General features: G+C 48.2%; 1 protein-coding gene across 1 annotated transcript; it reads left to right on the forward strand.

Moving 5' to 3' along the window:
* Positions 1-866: 866 nt before the first annotated feature.
* On the forward strand, positions 867-14,918 carry LOC118081001 (E3 ubiquitin-protein ligase TRIM10). Its single transcript, XM_060270741.2, has 9 exons — positions 867-937; positions 1,542-1,855; positions 3,626-4,051; positions 7,353-7,610; positions 7,778-7,800; positions 10,017-10,132; positions 11,330-11,356; positions 13,578-13,604; positions 13,942-14,918. Exons 3-9 carry the CDS (start codon positions 3,638-3,640, stop codon positions 14,682-14,684), a joined length of 1,608 nt encoding a protein of 535 aa, XP_060126724.1. The 5' UTR covers positions 867-937; positions 1,542-1,855; positions 3,626-3,637; the 3' UTR covers positions 14,685-14,918.
* Positions 14,919-16,194: the final 1,276 nt, after the last annotated feature.

Raw genomic sequence — 16,194 nt, forward strand, 5'->3', positions numbered from 1 at the left:
CAAATTTGATGTGCGCCAACATCACAGCAAAGCAATTGTTCTTGTTCGTTTATGGGGCAGCATCCAGCGGTTAATACATACCGGTAACAGAATGCTTCCCTTTGAATGGGGGAGGGGAAAGGATTGGGTGGGGAGGATGTCACAAGCATTGATGAAATGCTTTTACAAGAGCAGCTGATGTACATTATTATTATTATTAATAAAATTTGTACACTGCCCTTCACCCAAAGATCTCAGGGCCGTAAATACAAAAACCACAAAATGCATAATAAAAACCAGGACAATAGAATAACACCCCCCTCCCCCCCCACAAACACATGCTCAATTGGTTTGAGTGTGGTGCTGATAACACCAAGGTTGCAGGTTCGATCCCTGTATGAGACGGCTGCATATTCCTGCATTGCAGGGGGGTTGACTAGATGAACCTTGGGGTCCCTTCCGACTCTACGATTCTATGAAAAGAACATAAAATGTTACTCAGCTAAAGGCCTGGCGCAAAAGGAATGCACATGATATAGTGCAGTCAGTAGAGTAGGACACTCAATCTCAGGGTCCTGAGTTCAAGTCGCACGTTGAGCAAAAAAAAAAGGAATACTGCATTGCAGGGGGTTGGACTAGATGACCCTAGTGGCCCCTTCCAGCTCTACAAATTGTAGACTACAATTCAATGATGGAAGGTGGGATTTAAGGAAATAAATGATAGCCTGGGGGCTTGCTAGATGCCCCTCCCCTCCAAATAAGAAAACTTCTACAAACATCCCGCGGCACGGGAACAGTTTACATTTGCTCTGCCCCGCCCCTGCCGTTCCTGATTGGGCGACGGAGTTCGAACGTAGGCGACCCCAGGCTGACCCGTTCCGACCAATGGGAAGAGCAGGCAGCCTCGAATTTCCGGCGCGGCAGTTTATTCGCCATCCGAACTAACATCGAGCGCAAGGTTTGGCTTTGCTCGTCTATATAAAAACGGGGCGGGAAAATAGTAGCTTTTAAAAATGATTATTCTTCGTGCGTTCTCTTTTGTCCTATGCAATGAAGGCAGCGTGCGAGGTGCTGAAAAAATATTTATTATAAAAGGCACTCCCCCCCCCTTAAAAAAAAACCTCTCCCTGAATCATTATGGGATGGAGAAGTACTGTAGTAAATTAGGCAAAGAGGTTGAGTGCAAAACTCCTAATCATTTTAATCTCCCCACCCCTGGGCGTCTCGAGTTAGCTGCTGTTAGCAGGAAAATAGGGGGCAAAAACAGCCGGGCGGATCCGCCTTGGAGCCAAGGGAGCGGCTCAGTTAAAAGCGTGTTTGCTGCAACCCAACCCTATTTTATTGAGGTTCCATGTGCCGGTAAGCCTCCCCCGACTCTCTCCAAATCTGCATTCGGTATTCGACTTGAGCCTCTATGATGAGCCCTTGGGGAGAGTGCCCTTGAGCATGTGCAAAGCGCCTCCGCCCTTTCGGGATTGGGTTATCTCCTTAAGCGAAGCACAGTGTGTGCGGAATCGTTGCAGCTCGTAAAGCGGGGGCTTCCTTTTCTCGTGCGTATACAGAGCCTCTGGCAGCCCTGCCCCACCACAGCCAGCCCCCTGGGTTACCAGCGCCCGGGGCCGAAACGGAAAGCTGCGCTGCTGCTGCTGCCGCCCACGTGCTTTCACCCTGGACCATCCTGCGCGCCGCGCCTCTCACTCTCTCACCTGATTGGGCGAGGGTCGCTTGGAACGTCGGGAGAGCTCGGCTGCCCCGGCCAATCGCAGGCGGAGGGAACTTCCGAACTTTCAGAGCGGATCCCGGATCCTTAGTGCGCTCCCACGAGTCTCCAGCTGCAGCTGCTTTGATCTGAGCGAGGCAGAAACACGCAGGACAGGTGAGAGCCGGCGTTGCGCGCTCATGGAAGAGATTTTTATTAATATTTATTTCTTTTATATCCTTCATTCCTGCCTGTGCGGTTTGCAACGTTAAAATACTGGAACAAAAAGGTGGTCTAAAATGCAAATGGGAAGGTGGGTTTGTTCCTTGGCCTTGAGTTTTTTCTCCTCTCCACCCCCCCCCCCAATCAGACTCATGAGTGAGCCACACAGTAGGCAGGGAAGTAGATTAGAGCTGGGGTAGGCAGATTTGTGGGATTAACTTGGTTTTTTGTAAATATTTCTAATAAAAAAACCCAAAGATAAAGAGCATTAAGAAATACCATTGCAGCAGGTAGAAAGCAGTTCTGGAATTCCAGAGCTGAATAGACCACCTGGTCCTTCCACCTAAAGATCTGTTCCTAATTATTCCAGCTCCTCCACCCCCCCCCCAGTTCATTAGTATAATTTGGGGTGGGTCGTCGTTAAACAGTTTGGATCTTGAAATATTTGCCCATCTACTTCAGATCAACTAGTAGATCCTGCTCTGCCCATGTCCTAATTTGAGAAACGACATTTTTCACTCTCTGATTCAGAGGCAGGCAAAGGCTAAGAGGAACCTCTGGGTTAGGATCAAGGAAATCTCCAGGCATCTCACAAAATGTGTCACGGGGGGCGGAGGCGGGTTGGAGGTGTTACCTGTATGTTTGGGGGCTAGATGTGTTTCCCACATTATTTTAGAGCAGGGGTCCCCAGACTACGGCCCGGGGGCCGGATGCGGCCCACTTGGCCTGCCAATCCGGCCTGCGACGACCTTCGCCGCCCGCTCTTATGGCGCGCAGCGCGGCAGCGCTCTTCCGGGTCGGGGAAAAAAGCGTCGAAAATCCTTTGTGCGCATGCGTATGGGCCTCTCCCGACCCGGAAGAGGTCATTTCTGGTGCACTTCCGGGTTGGGGGAGGCCCATACGCATGCGCACAACGGATTTTCGGCGCTTTTTCCACCCTGGAAGCGCGGCACCGCGCCAGTAAGCGCCCGTGCGCATGCGCACGGGCGCGCGCTCCCCCATCCTCCGGCCCGCCGCGCAATCAGCGCGGTGGGAACCGGCCCAAACGCTGGTAAGTCTGGGGACCCCTGTTTTAGAGGATCCGGGTTTAACTAGCAACAGGTTTCCTTGCCACTCCCAAATAGTTGGGGACTGGAATGAGCTAACAAACAAATCCTGCATTTTGCCAGCAGTTGTACTAAAACAGGCCCCGTAGGCAGTTACTAATCCTATTCTTAAAACAAAACAAAACCATTGATTGATTAAGGGGATCCTCTAGCCTAGCTCGGGACCCAGGTGGCGCTGTGGGTTAAATCACTGAGCCTAGGGCTTGCTGATCAGAAGGTCGGCGGTTCGAATCCCTGTGACGGGGTGAGCTCCCGTTGCTTGGTCCTAGCTCCTGCCAACCTAGCAGTTCGAAAGCACATCAAAATGCAAGTAGATAAATAGGAACCGCTATAGCGGGAAGGTAAACGGCGTTTCCATGTGCTGCTCTGGTTTGCCAGAAGCGGTTTTGTCATGCTGGCCACATGACCTGGAAGCTATATGCCGGCTCCCTCGGCCAATAATGCGAGATGAGCGCGCAACCCCAGAGCCGGTCACGACTGGACCTAATGGTCAGGGGTCCCTTTACCTAGCCTAGCTCAGTCCAGCTAACATAACTCCCCTGGCTGTTCTAGTGAAGGAAACACGCAATCTGCATTGGAGATCTCAAATGAAACTGATAATTTTGTCCTTATGCTTCAGGGGGAGGTAGCCATGGAAGCCGCGGGTGCTATTGAGGGGCTCTGCGAAGAGGCTACATGTTCCATCTGCCTGGAGTACTTCATAGACCCTGTTACAATCGATTGCGGGCACAACTTCTGCCAAGCCTGCTTTAACCAACTTTGGGAGGACCCCAACGTAGACTCGTCCTGCCCTCAGTGTCGAGAGAGGATCAAGCAAAGGAACTACAAGCCAAACCGTCAACTTGCAAATATAGTCGAGATCGTCAAGAACTTCCAGGAAAGGAAAGGATTGAAGAGAAAGTGGGAAGAGCCCCAGAGGCAACAGGAGCCCCCGAAATTCTTCTGGAGGGATGATCAAGCACCAGTGGGGGTGTTTTGGGACAGCTTGCATGGTCACCAGGGCCACACTGCGTCTTCTATAAGCAAGATTTCTGTAAAATATAAGGTAAGAAATTGATACGGCAGGTGGGCATAGGAAATCACCCTGGCTCATTTTTTGGAGGGTTCTGTGCAACCCTATGAATTTTCCCTGGAGTAAAAGGTCATGCAAAGATTATGCAGGAGATGGATTGAGGATTAAATTTGTAATTTAATTCTTATCCCACACATGGGAGAAATACAAAAAGTAAACGCGCTGTGGCGATTTTTTAGCATAGTAAAACACATTTTTTGCCAATTATTTTTATTGACTTTCCATAATTTATAGCAAATTGCCTCCAATTTTTCTAAAAATAAAATAAAAACTGACTCGCCCCCCCCCATGTCCCCTTTATTTTCCTCCCTTGTTTGCTGCTCCCAATACAATAACTTTTCCAGCTCTCATTTCAAAATACATTCATCCCATCGCCCTACACATCACCTATTCAATTACTGTACCTATTTGTGCTATGTCTTTTATACTTAGTTATAACCTGTCCTCAAAATAATAGTTGAGCAAAATCCTCTTTTATCTATCTATAATAATCATTAATAACTTTTGAAACACTTCCCTCTGATACCTGTAGCATAACATGGCATAATATTCCCTGCCTCTCACACCTCCAATCTCCCACTGTCACCCACCCCTCAAATTTCACCATATTTAATCTTCAGTTTTACATACAACCTGCTCATTAATAATCCGTATCTCTTCTCTTTGTCTGAAAATCTCAGAAGTCGTCATGCTGGTATACACTGTGGCCCATCCTGTCCCCTTTCACTTCTTATTTCTACCTTCAAGGAAGGAGGCTGATATAATCTCAACAAAATCCAGATCTCCTTTTTATACCTTTTATTTGTAGTCTGCTGACCTCCCCCTCTTCACCCCCATTGCAGAGAATGAGCCACACGTTTTTAGTAAGATAAACAAAAAAATGTTTACTTGCATTTCAATGCAGGCAGCAAATACAATACTGTACAAGTAAGAAAAATTATCGGGTAAAGCATACAAAAGTTGGCTTCAAAATAGGCTGTGTGTGTTTGCAGCCCCCAAACAAACATGATCATTTTGGAAGCGTGGTGGATAGAGAATTTCCTAAGAGGCAGGAGGAAGTATAAAATATTCTCATTTTTTACAGAATTCCCGCCCAGAAGAGGCCAGGGAATGTCCTCTAGGAAGTTTTTGAACCCTCTGTGTACTGGCCCTTTGCACGCCTAGCAAAACATGCATTTGTGATTTGGCTGCAGACCCCACAAAGATGACGCCGCTCTTCCAATTCCAAAACAATGCTCTATTTCCACAGAAATACCTTGCTGTTGTGTGCATTCACACACACCCCCAAAAATTGAATATCTGGTTCTTTTATAAGTTCAAGGGTGCAATACTATTTGCTAGAAGGGACCAGGCGATTGCTTCACAGAATAAAACCACAATAGGTCAGATTTACAGCACAGTGAGAGCTGCAAGACTTCTGTAGTCACCTTAACCTAGGCATAGGCAAACATGGCCCTCCAGATGTTTTGGGACTACAATTCCCATCATCCCTGACCACTGGTCCTGTTAGCTAGGGATGGTGGAAATTGTAGTCCCGAAACATCTGGAGGGCCGAGTTTGCCTATGCCTGCCCTAACCAAATGCTCAAGTCAATCATTACAAGATGCCTAAAACCCATCAGTGATGGCATCAACTGGATCTGTGAGGTCATTCCAGATTGGGGGGGGGATTCTGCATAGGACCCACTCAAGTATCTTATCCTTTGCAAATGCCGCCACTGGTAAGACAGAGATTCCACTTGCTCTCAAACACCAGGCTGGTGTATACAGGGGGAGCAGACAGTCAAGAAAATACGGTAGTCAGGTCCTAAACTGTAGGATTTTATATGTCAACGCAAACACGATATGTAAGAAATGTCAGAGAACTAGAAAATACACTACATTAAGTTTTAGGCAAGGAGAAATCTAAGAAAACATTACCTGCGCAGGTGGCATAATTTGGTGGTTGAATGAAAAGTAATGTGGAACAGGCCGTGATTGCAGGAAAAGTTAAAAATGTGAATGTGTTAAATCATTGTGACACGGCCGTTGCATGGAAAGATTGCAGTGTTCAGGATTAAAATCCAGCTACAATTTAAGTCTTGCCGCCTCTTCTTTCCGAGATGCCTTCAAAAGAACTGGGAACGGATGCTCAGCCCCACATGAACTCTTTAACAAGGCCAACTACCGTAATTATTTGCAGCGCGTATCAAGTTTCCCAGCTGTATGGCAGTTCAGCTTAAAGTTAAGGCTGGGGAAAACCAACCCCAAAATCAAATCAATCCAAGAGATAAAGTCCAAGATGTAGGGTCTATGTAAACAGTAAGAAAAAAATATGTTTTTAAGTAAAACTCTGGAGTCTTGGGGACGCGGGTGGTGCTGTGGGTTAAACCACTGAGCCTAGGGCTTTCCGATCAGAAGGTCAGCGGTTCGAATCCCCGTGACGGGGTGAGCTCCCGTTGCTCGGTCCCAGCTCCTGCCAACCTAGCAGTTCGAAAGCACTTCAAAGTGCAATAATAATAATAATAATTTTTTATTTATACCCCGCCCGCTCTGGGCGGCTTCCAACAGAAAAATGAAATAAAATAATTTATTAAACATTAAAAGCCTCCCTAAACAGGGCTGCCTTCAGATGTCTTCTAAAAATCTGGTAGCTGTTTTTCTCTTTGACATCTGCTGGGAGGGCGTTCCACAGGGTGGGCACCATCACCGAGTGCAAGTAGATAAATAGGTACCGCTCCAAGCGGGAAGGTAATCGCCGTTTCCGTGTGCTGCTCTGGTTGACCAGAAGTGGCTTTGTCATGCTGGCCACATGACCCGGAAGCTGTACACCGGCTCCCTCGGCCAATAACGTGAGATGAGCGCCGCAACCCCAGAGTCGGTCACGACTGGACCTAATGGTCAGGGGTTCCTTTACCTGGAGTCTTGAGCTCAACAGAGGCAAAGTAATTGGAAAAATAAAATGCGAAACTCATGACTATCTTGCCAAGCAGTCTAGCTCAAGAACAACTATGAGCAGCATTGATAATGAAAAAGGGAGGATATTTACCAGTACACCAGTAAAATACCGTATGTAGTTGCTGTCGAGTCGGGCCAGAAACCAACCAGGACATTTTCCCATTAAGTGTCTAACATAACCCATATCAGCCCTTTCAGAATACAGGGCCACAAAGGGGGTGTGGATGACCCTCCAGTTGTTGATGAGATGCATAGTTAAAGTCGCTTGTCTCTTTACTGACCCTCGGCTGACTCTCATTTTCCACGTCTGTGCTTCCTTTGAAATCTTTTCCTCCCAGGCACAGATAGAAGGGGAGAAGCAGAAAATCAGATCTGCCTTCCAGAGTATGCAGGCATTTCTCCGGGCGAAACAGCGTCTCTGGCTAGGTGAGCTGGGAGATCTGGAGAAAAAGATTTGGAAGAGGGGTGAAGGAAACTTTGCCGAACTCTCGGGGGAGCTTTCCCGACTCAGTAACCTGATTGTGGCGATGGAGGCGGAGGCGAGGAACCAGCGACCACCATACGACATCTTCAGGCCACCGAGGGAATCCCTCCAGGTGAGGCTTAATGCAAAGGTGCCTTGAATGAAAAAGGCATGAGCCTGTGTCCGTCCATTTGTTTTCCACAAGCCGGTGGGGCTGGGGAATCCTCACTAGAATGAAAAACAGCCCAGTGTTTTTTCCTGCCTGTGTAATTGACACCCATATATATTTTTCTTTTTCAGGATGTCAGAAGAGCCTTAATGAGGTATGTGGCTCTTTCTCTCTCCCCCTCTCCCTCTCTCTCTCTCACACACACACCCTTTCTGCATTTCAGGTGTGTTTCTGAAATGCAAGCAATACTGTTTCCTTCAGCGTTGTGTGAGGTTCATACCTTTGCTGATTTCTTTCTCTCCCCAATCCCATTTCTATCTGACCTTGCTCACACTCCTCTTCCTTTTTCACCCCCTGTGGAACAACTTTGGGTTTTTGGGCGGGGGGTTGGGGGGGACAGATTTCTGTAGAACAGGCCCATGTAAAGGCACTCTGGAGTACAGTCAATTGTTAGAACCCATTTCCTTCCAAGGGCAGTGGATGAAGGGTTCTGGAGTTTTATTTCCTCTGCAAAGGGTGACTTCTTTACGGCCTCCCAATCAGATGCCCTTCAGATACCGAGGAGGGGATGGTGGCCTTTTTACCTTTACACTTAGTCCTCTGCTATACAGTCGTACATCGGAAGTCGAACGGAATCCGTTCTGGAAGTTTCTTCGACTTCCAAAACGTTCAGAAACCAAAGCACGGCTTCTGATTGGCTGCAGGAAGAAAAGCGTTCAAAAACCGGAACACTCACTTCCGGGTTCTGATTGTTTGGGAGCCGATTTGTTCGGGAGCCAAGGCGTTTGAGAACCAAGGTACGATTGACTGTACATTGGGTCCTTTTTATTGAAGCTGCCATGGAAAGAACATGCAGATATGTTTATGTGAAGTAAGTGCCTGCCCTGCCGCTGGGCAATCAGCCCCTGCTTTCTTCTGCGCTGGTGTTTCTATTTTGGCCAGGCCAGGCTCACCTGCTCTATACCTGTTGCCACCTACGGAGTAAAGACTGAGGTCGGGCGAAAAAGGGGCGCCCGCAATGTCCGGTGACTCAGCACTTGGAAGCCCTGCAAATGCACCAACGATCAGCCAGTGGCCTTCTGTGGCAACCATCAGATTGTCCTCCTGCCTAAGGCAAGTGTGGGAGACCAGGTCTAGGCCAGTGGGCCTACCTCTCCCACCGCGTGACCCCATTCTGGCAGGGGGGTGGTCCTGCCTGTCGGAATCGGGGGGGGTGTCAAAAGGCCAGCTGCCTCGGCCCCAGCTGCAGCGTCTCCCTTCAGCCTTGCCGCTGCGGAGATCCCTCAACCTCTGCCAGATCAGTGACCCAAGCTTGCAGACTTGAGCACACTTTACTCAGCAGTGTAAACTGCACAACAGGCTTGAGGCTGTAGACACATACTAAACTACAGTGGTGCCTCGCTTAACGAATGCCCTGCTTAACGAAATTTCTGCTTAACGAAAGGATTTTTCGAGTGGAGGTTGCCTCGCTAGACGAATGCGTTTTACGAAAAATTCATCTAGCGAATTGCGGTTTCCCATAGGAATGCATTGAAATTCAATTAATGCGTTCCTATGGGCAAAAAAAATTTCAATGCATTCCTATGGGATTCGCTAGACGAATTTTTCGCTATAAGAAAAGACCCGTGGAACGAATTAATTTCGTCTAGTGAGTCACCACTGTACACATTTATTGTAGATAAATCAGGACAAAGAAACATGTTGTCTCTCCTTGCCGTCTTCTTGGAGGGAGACTAAAAACAAAAGCAATACAGAGTGGAGGTTCTGCTCATGCCAGCAAACTGTGCTGGAATGTAAGCAGACATGTGACACACAACAATCCCATGTCCGCAGCAAAAGGTGGAATGGAATCCCAACACTGCCCACCTGCCAGTCACCTGAGATTGATGGTGTCATGGGGCTCGTTTTCACCCGCGCAGTGTGAAATTAAACCACGCGTGTGCCATCAGCTGGTTATCGGGGCTTCAAAGTGCTTTGGTGGCTTGCTTGCGCCCAAGTGGCTTAACCGCACACCCACCTCTGTTGATGCTTGCTTCATCCTTTGACACGCGTATTTTGTTCTCGGCGCTGGGCCTTTGCTTTCCTTCCCGGCAAACTTCCTAGGCAATGTTTTATAACCAATCTAGACGGTTCTCCTCCAGGGTGGATGGGTGATAGAGGAGGAAATATAGGAGGCCGTTCCTGTCCCTGTTCAGAATGAATTTGACGGGATTAGGAGCAGTTGGCTCAAAAGATCTCAGGCCGCGAAACGGTAGCTTAGAGGCTCCTTTCTTAAAAGCACATCTTGAGTAAGATCTCAGCTCTCTCGTTTAATGTTTTGAGAGCTGTGGTCTACTGCTGTTATTTAAACGTGACCGCATTCCCTTCCAGGTGTGAGAAGAATGCATCTGAGCACGAATCGGACCTTTCTCACTGGTGGGAAGAGACGCTCAAAATCGCCGTGGAGAAAAGTTCTGCGCTGGAAAAGGCTACGGAGAACTATAAAGGTACCGCCGAAAGGTTCTGAGAGTGCTCCGACTGCAGGCCGAGCGCAAAGAAAGTGAGGCTTAAATGAGATGTGAGGCCTAAATGCACTGTTACAAACTGTCAGGTTCTTAAAAACTTTCAGTGGAGCGATTTTAAACTGGAACTACAAAGTTGCAGTGTTCGAAACTCCCATTGTACTAGGCGCATTTCGCAACAGGGAACTTGATTAGCGCAAGCAGTTTCTGAGCTCTGGGCACAGTACTGCGTCTAAGGTTTCCAATTAAAACTGCAGAGTGGAAGGAAAGAAGTCTTTATCTGCCTCCCCACTTGCAACCACTCTCTGAAGACTGGAGAAGAGACTCTCTTAAGAATATTAAGGGGTGCGCAGGGGAAGGACTAGCCCAGGTGAAAAATGAGCATAATATTTTAGCTGCAGTTAATTTATTTTCAGCTTTGTATACTTGTTGTAAAAAAGTGCTAGGCATCCCGTTGCTGCACACTTAACCTAGGTTTAAGGTGCCATTTAGCTCCTAGCTTTCATATCTCCGTTTCTAACACTGCCTAGAACACTAACACTGTTTTTAACCTTTGGACACACAAAAACTTTCCTACGCTTCCAAGCTTACACAGGCAATTAAGAAAAGGTGTTTCTGAACACCTTTAAGCTGTCAAGCCTCCGCTTAAGGACCTCCAAAGGAGGAGATTCCACCACACTCCTTGGCAGCAAATTCCACTGTCAAACAGCTCTTAATGTCGGGAAGTTCTTCCTAATGTTTAGAAGATTCCAAGCCTTCTTTGGAGGTCTTTAAGCGGAGGCTTGACAGCCATCTGTCAGGAATGCTTTGATGGTGTTTCCTGCTTGGCAGGGGGTTGGACTGGATGGCCCTTGTGGTCTCTTCCAACTCTATGATTCTATTTGATCTCTGGTTTTAAGTACTAACCTGGTCTTCAGTGTGTGTGTATTGTGTGTGGTTGGAAACTGCTTTGGCATTTACTATATGGTATAGCAAAAAATTTTTTTATAAAGGTAAACACAAATAAGTGCTGATCTAATAGCACAGTCCTATACGTGTCTACTCAGAAGTAAACCCCACTGAATTTAATGGCATTTAATCCTGCCTGAATGAGTTTTGTGAATGTGAAAGTGCTGAGATTCTTTGTTTGTAAAACAACTTGTATATATTATCTGATTAATTTTTTTCTGTCTTCTGCATCAGCATCTCTGGAGCGAGTTCAAGACACAGGTAATTCTCTCAGATGTTTTTGATGGAAGATGGGTGTTTGGAGGAGCCACTCTAGGGAACCATTTGTGTGGTCCATAGAAGAGCGGGGAAAGGGGGGGGGTTGGGTTCCCACAGCAGTGAATCCATTCAACAGAAAATCAATTAAAATGCTAAATTTAGTTGCACTTTAACGTGATATGTTTTCATTGCACCAACACACACGTTAGGATAGTCCAGCTGAATTCATTTGCCTGCATTTCCCTCCCACCTCTTGGAAGAACAGGTATAACAAAGAATACTCAATGTAAAATAGGACCCAGAGATTCAAAGCAGAGAAAATCCAGGCAAACCAGGGCACAGAACCTATAGCCTAGTGCTCTCTTCCCATCCTTACCCCAGTCTCTCCCCCATACTTTGGTCTCCAGCAGTTTTTTGGACTACAACTTCCATCATCCCTAGCTAGCAGGACCCAGTGGTCAGGGATGATGGGAACTGTAGTCCCCAAACAGCCGGGAAACGCAAGTTTGGGTAACACTGCTCCTCTATAGCATGGGTCGGCAAACTAAGGCCCGGGAACTGGATCCGGCCCAGTTGCCTTCTGGATCCGACCCGTGGACGGTATGGGAATCGGCGCGTGGATCGGTGTGGGGATTCTGATCATTCTGGCTGTGCCGTTCCCCCCCCTCCTTCACACACTGCAGCGGCGGTGCCTCCTCCCTCCCTCCTGGCTTCTCCCCGCCCTGCCTAGAGGAGGAAGGGGGCTGGACTTGGTTGAGCCACAGTTGGCTGAGCACCATTTTAAGCAGCCCCTCTCCGGAGCCAGCCCTTTCGCGCCACTCATCGTCCCGCCGCCAGCCCCTGCTGCTCACAAGGCACAGGTAAGCAGCCGCCGGGGCTCGTCCAGTGCTGTGGAGAAGGGAGGGGAGAGTTGGTGGGGGGGATTCCCCCCCCAAAAAAATATAGTCTGGCCCCCGACAAGGTCTGAGGGACAGTGGACCGGCCCCCTGAGGAAAAAGTTTGCTGATCCCTGCTTTATAGCTTAGCACTCTCGTCTGTTTACTGGGATTTGTGGCTTCACCAGTGGAATCAAACTGGGTGGAACTACACAGCTCTGACCTCTCGCCACCGCCACCCTCTGGTAAGCAGCGTGACGTCACTGCCGGGAGACTCTGTCTGTGACTCCCACCTCTCACCCAGTGAGCCGCTCCTGGATTTCCCCAGGCAGAAGCCCTGGAGTGGGAGCTGGTATCCTTAGCACAGGAGCCCTGCTCTCCTGCTTATGTCGGTGCCACACTAGGAAAACCAAACAGACCGTCTGAATAAGGTCTTGTGCCTTGCCAGCTCACCCGCTCTGTTCTTGCTAGTATCGGCCATGTTAGCTTCATCGTACGGGACTGGTCTGTAGCTGCAGCACTACGAGGGCCGGTTGGCAGAGCAGGTTAAGTGTCCATTTTGGGGGAGAAAGGACCAGAAACGGGGTATGGGTCCCCCTTCGCTCCCCCTTCCTTCTGCTTGTGCCTGAAACAAAAGTTGTGGCCTTTCCCCTTCACTGCAGCAAGCCCTGAATAGAACTAAATTTCGGAGCAGAATCATGGAGCAGGGACAGCTTTGAAGGGAGTTGGTGCTTCTTACATTTCCTGATTTATATTTATATTAATATTTGCATACTGCCCTTTATCAAAAGATCCTAGGGTGTTGTGCAACATTAAAAACATTTTATGAAGCATCAGAGCAGAAACCTAATACAAAGCATAATAACAGCAGCAGAAAATTATTATTATTATTATTATTATTATTATTATTATTATTATTATTATTATTTAGGTCCACCACCACCACCCCGAGCTTTAACAGGCCATAGAGTATTTAATGGTCAAAGGCCTGGGTATAGAGGAATGCTTTTGCCTGGTGCCTAAGGACATGTAATGATGGCAGTAGGTGAGGCTCCCTTAGTGAAGGAAATTATCTTGGAACATGGAAATCACACGGGAAAATAAAGTAATCCATTTCATATCTCAGAAGGTGGTGGGCTTTCCTTCCTTGGCTGCCCATCCAACCTCTGCTTAAATAACTCTGTCATGGATGCTTTAGTCGAGATTCCTGTGTTACAGGGGGTTGGGCTAGGTGACCCTCGGGGGGGGGGGGTTGGTCCCTTCCAACTCTACAATCCTTTGAGAGGGTTTGCTTTGGTTTTTAGTGCTAATCTTTCTTTAAACTTTTCACTCTTTCCTCCCTGCAACAGCTCCTCTGATGCAAGACCTGAACAAAGGTAACTTGGGAAATGATTTAGATAACTTGGGGTGGGAGAGACTGGATGATTCTCAGGACCAGAAGAGGGCTGAAATGGGTGGAGCAGCAGCAGGCTTCACAAAGGCTCAGTCTCAGATTGCTTGGGGGGTGGGAACACTGCAGAGGAGGGAACTTGGAAGGCTGTGGGGAGGTGGGGCTTTTAGTCTTGGCAACAGATCCATGGAGTAAGATGCTACCGGGGATGAACCGCTGTATTTGTTAGGCCCAGCGCCCTGCCAAGCCTGTGCAGATTTTTACTTCCATCTCGCTCCTGACACTGCGCCACCCGGCATCCTCTCCCCTCTTTTCTCCTGCAGTGAATGTCACCCTCGATCCAAATACTGCACATCCTTGCCTTACTGTCTGTGAGGATTTGAAGTTTGTGTGGTGGGAGGTAGAGGAGGAGAAGAAGAAGAAGAAGGGGGGGAAGAAAAAGAAGAAGAAGAGTAACAACAGAGGGGCGACGGGGAACCTCCCTGACAGCCCAGAGAGATTTGACTGGGAGCTATGTGTGCTGGGCCAAGAGGGGTTCACGGCAGGGAAACATTGGTGGGTGGTGGAGGTGGAAGCCAGGGGGAGGGCAATGTGGGCTGTGGGGGTTGCCCGAGACACCATGAGGAGGAAAGGCATTATCTGCACCAATACGAACGAAGGGGTGTGGGCGGTGGGGAGGATTTCCCGTAGCCCATCGGCGTCTTGCCAGTTCTTTGCTTTCACCTGCCCTGCACCAACCTATTTGACCTTGGCGAAAGATCCCCAGAAGATCCGCGTGTCCCTGGATTACGAAAGGGGTCAGGTGCAGTTTTCTGATGCCGACACCGACGATTTGATTTTCACCTACCACACGGGGCCGTTCTCCGGGGAGAGGCTCCGGCCCTTTTTCCAAGTGAGGAGCCGCGGAACCGCTTTGAAGTGCTGCCGTCTGAGCCCCGCTGCCGTGAACAGAAATGATAACACCAGGACAGCGACAGGGAACCTGTGGTTCTCGGATGAGGTTGGGCTCCAACGCCCATCAGCCGCGGCGACGTTCCACACTGATCAGGGATGGTGGGAGTTCTGATGCTGCAACATCCGAGAGGACCGCAGGTTTCCGCGTTCCTCTTCTGCAGCTGTATAAGAAGCCAAGGAGGGCCACAGTCTAAATGCCAGGATTTCCAGTTCCTTGTCGCAGATCTTGGAATATTCCACCTGCAAAAATGCAGATGAAGTAGCCTGGTTTGGAGTCTTCCTTGTGTGGCTGTACATTTGAAACGACCATTTATTGAGATAAAATAAAATAAAGAGAGGAACAGGCTCTTTGTGTTACACAGAATGATTCAGTAGGTTTGGGCATTCCAGTTGCTGTGTTGAGTCCCCACCCCAGCCCCACTTTTGTGTGATTTTATAGGCACAGGAACCCTGCCAGGAAAAAAAATGTATAAAAAAGAATTCCTGTATGGCAAAAGTCATGTTTGGGGCAAGTACTCTTGGTGAGAGAATCCCAGCAGAGATTCAAGGTAACAAAATATGCAGCAAAGTTAAATGTGCAAATAGATGTTAGACCTTTAAAAGACACCATTCCAAAATTTCCCTCTTCCTCCAGGCTACGAAAAGGCCAGATGTGTGGCAAGTTTAAAATTAGTTTACTTACAAACTCTTCAAAGGTTCAGTTCATGTGTTTTTCCATATACCAGTCAGGAAAGTTGCAAAGGCAGTAAAACAAGTTATAAAGTGGTAAAACGTCCTAGGTTATTGGTACAGGAGCGACTGGTGAGAGCCATGTTGCTGAGCTGGAGCAACCAGCTCAACCCTCTTCACAGCCTTAGCGGAGGTAGGCTGGAATACAACAAAAAGCTGTGTATCTGAAGAAGTGCATGCACACGAAAGCTCATACCAGTAACAAACTTAGTTGGTCGCTAAGGTGTTGAAATTTTGTTTCAACAAAAAGCTTGATTACCAATTTCCTCCCAAGATGAGGGGAAGTGACATAGCTACCGGTAAGTCTGGCAGGACAGCCTGTGCTATGGTAGTGTTTGGTGGGTGTAAAACTGGGTGCCAGACTCCTAATCCCCAGCTTCAGGAAGTGTTCAAATCAAGCCAAGCTATCCTGGTTAGGTGTAAGGAGGGCAGAGGAAGGGGCTCTGTGGAAGATTGTGAATTGGGGGGGGCCCTCTACTCACTGATAGAAATAAAGCCAGTTTAGAGGGGAGAGCTGCTATGTAAACTAGCAGGCTGGGAAGGCAGAGAGAGAGCACCAAGCCTGAATTCTGAGTCCAAGGCTGTGGCTATGGGAGAACCAAGACCCTTTGCTAAAAAGCCCCTCTTATGTTGCTTCCTTTCAATTTGATTATCCAAAACATTGCAACGGACAGTAGCTGCTAATCTTGTTTTGCGGTCTATGCACTGATCCCTCTTTTAACGCCAGCGACACACAGCTGTTCCATCTTTTCTTCACCTTTTGAGGGTTAGCAAGACCTAGCAGCAAAGGTCCTATATGAGTCTATTCAGCAGTCCTATTAGGCCGGCTCCCTCGGCCTGTAAAGTGAGATGAACGACGCAACCCCAGAGTCATTCGCGACTGGACTTAACTG

Source organism: Zootoca vivipara, chromosome 2 (assembly GCF_965207765.1).
Source record: "Zootoca vivipara chromosome 2, rZooViv2.hap1.1, whole genome shotgun sequence".
Taxonomy (NCBI): domain Eukaryota; kingdom Metazoa; phylum Chordata; class Lepidosauria; order Squamata; family Lacertidae; genus Zootoca; species Zootoca vivipara.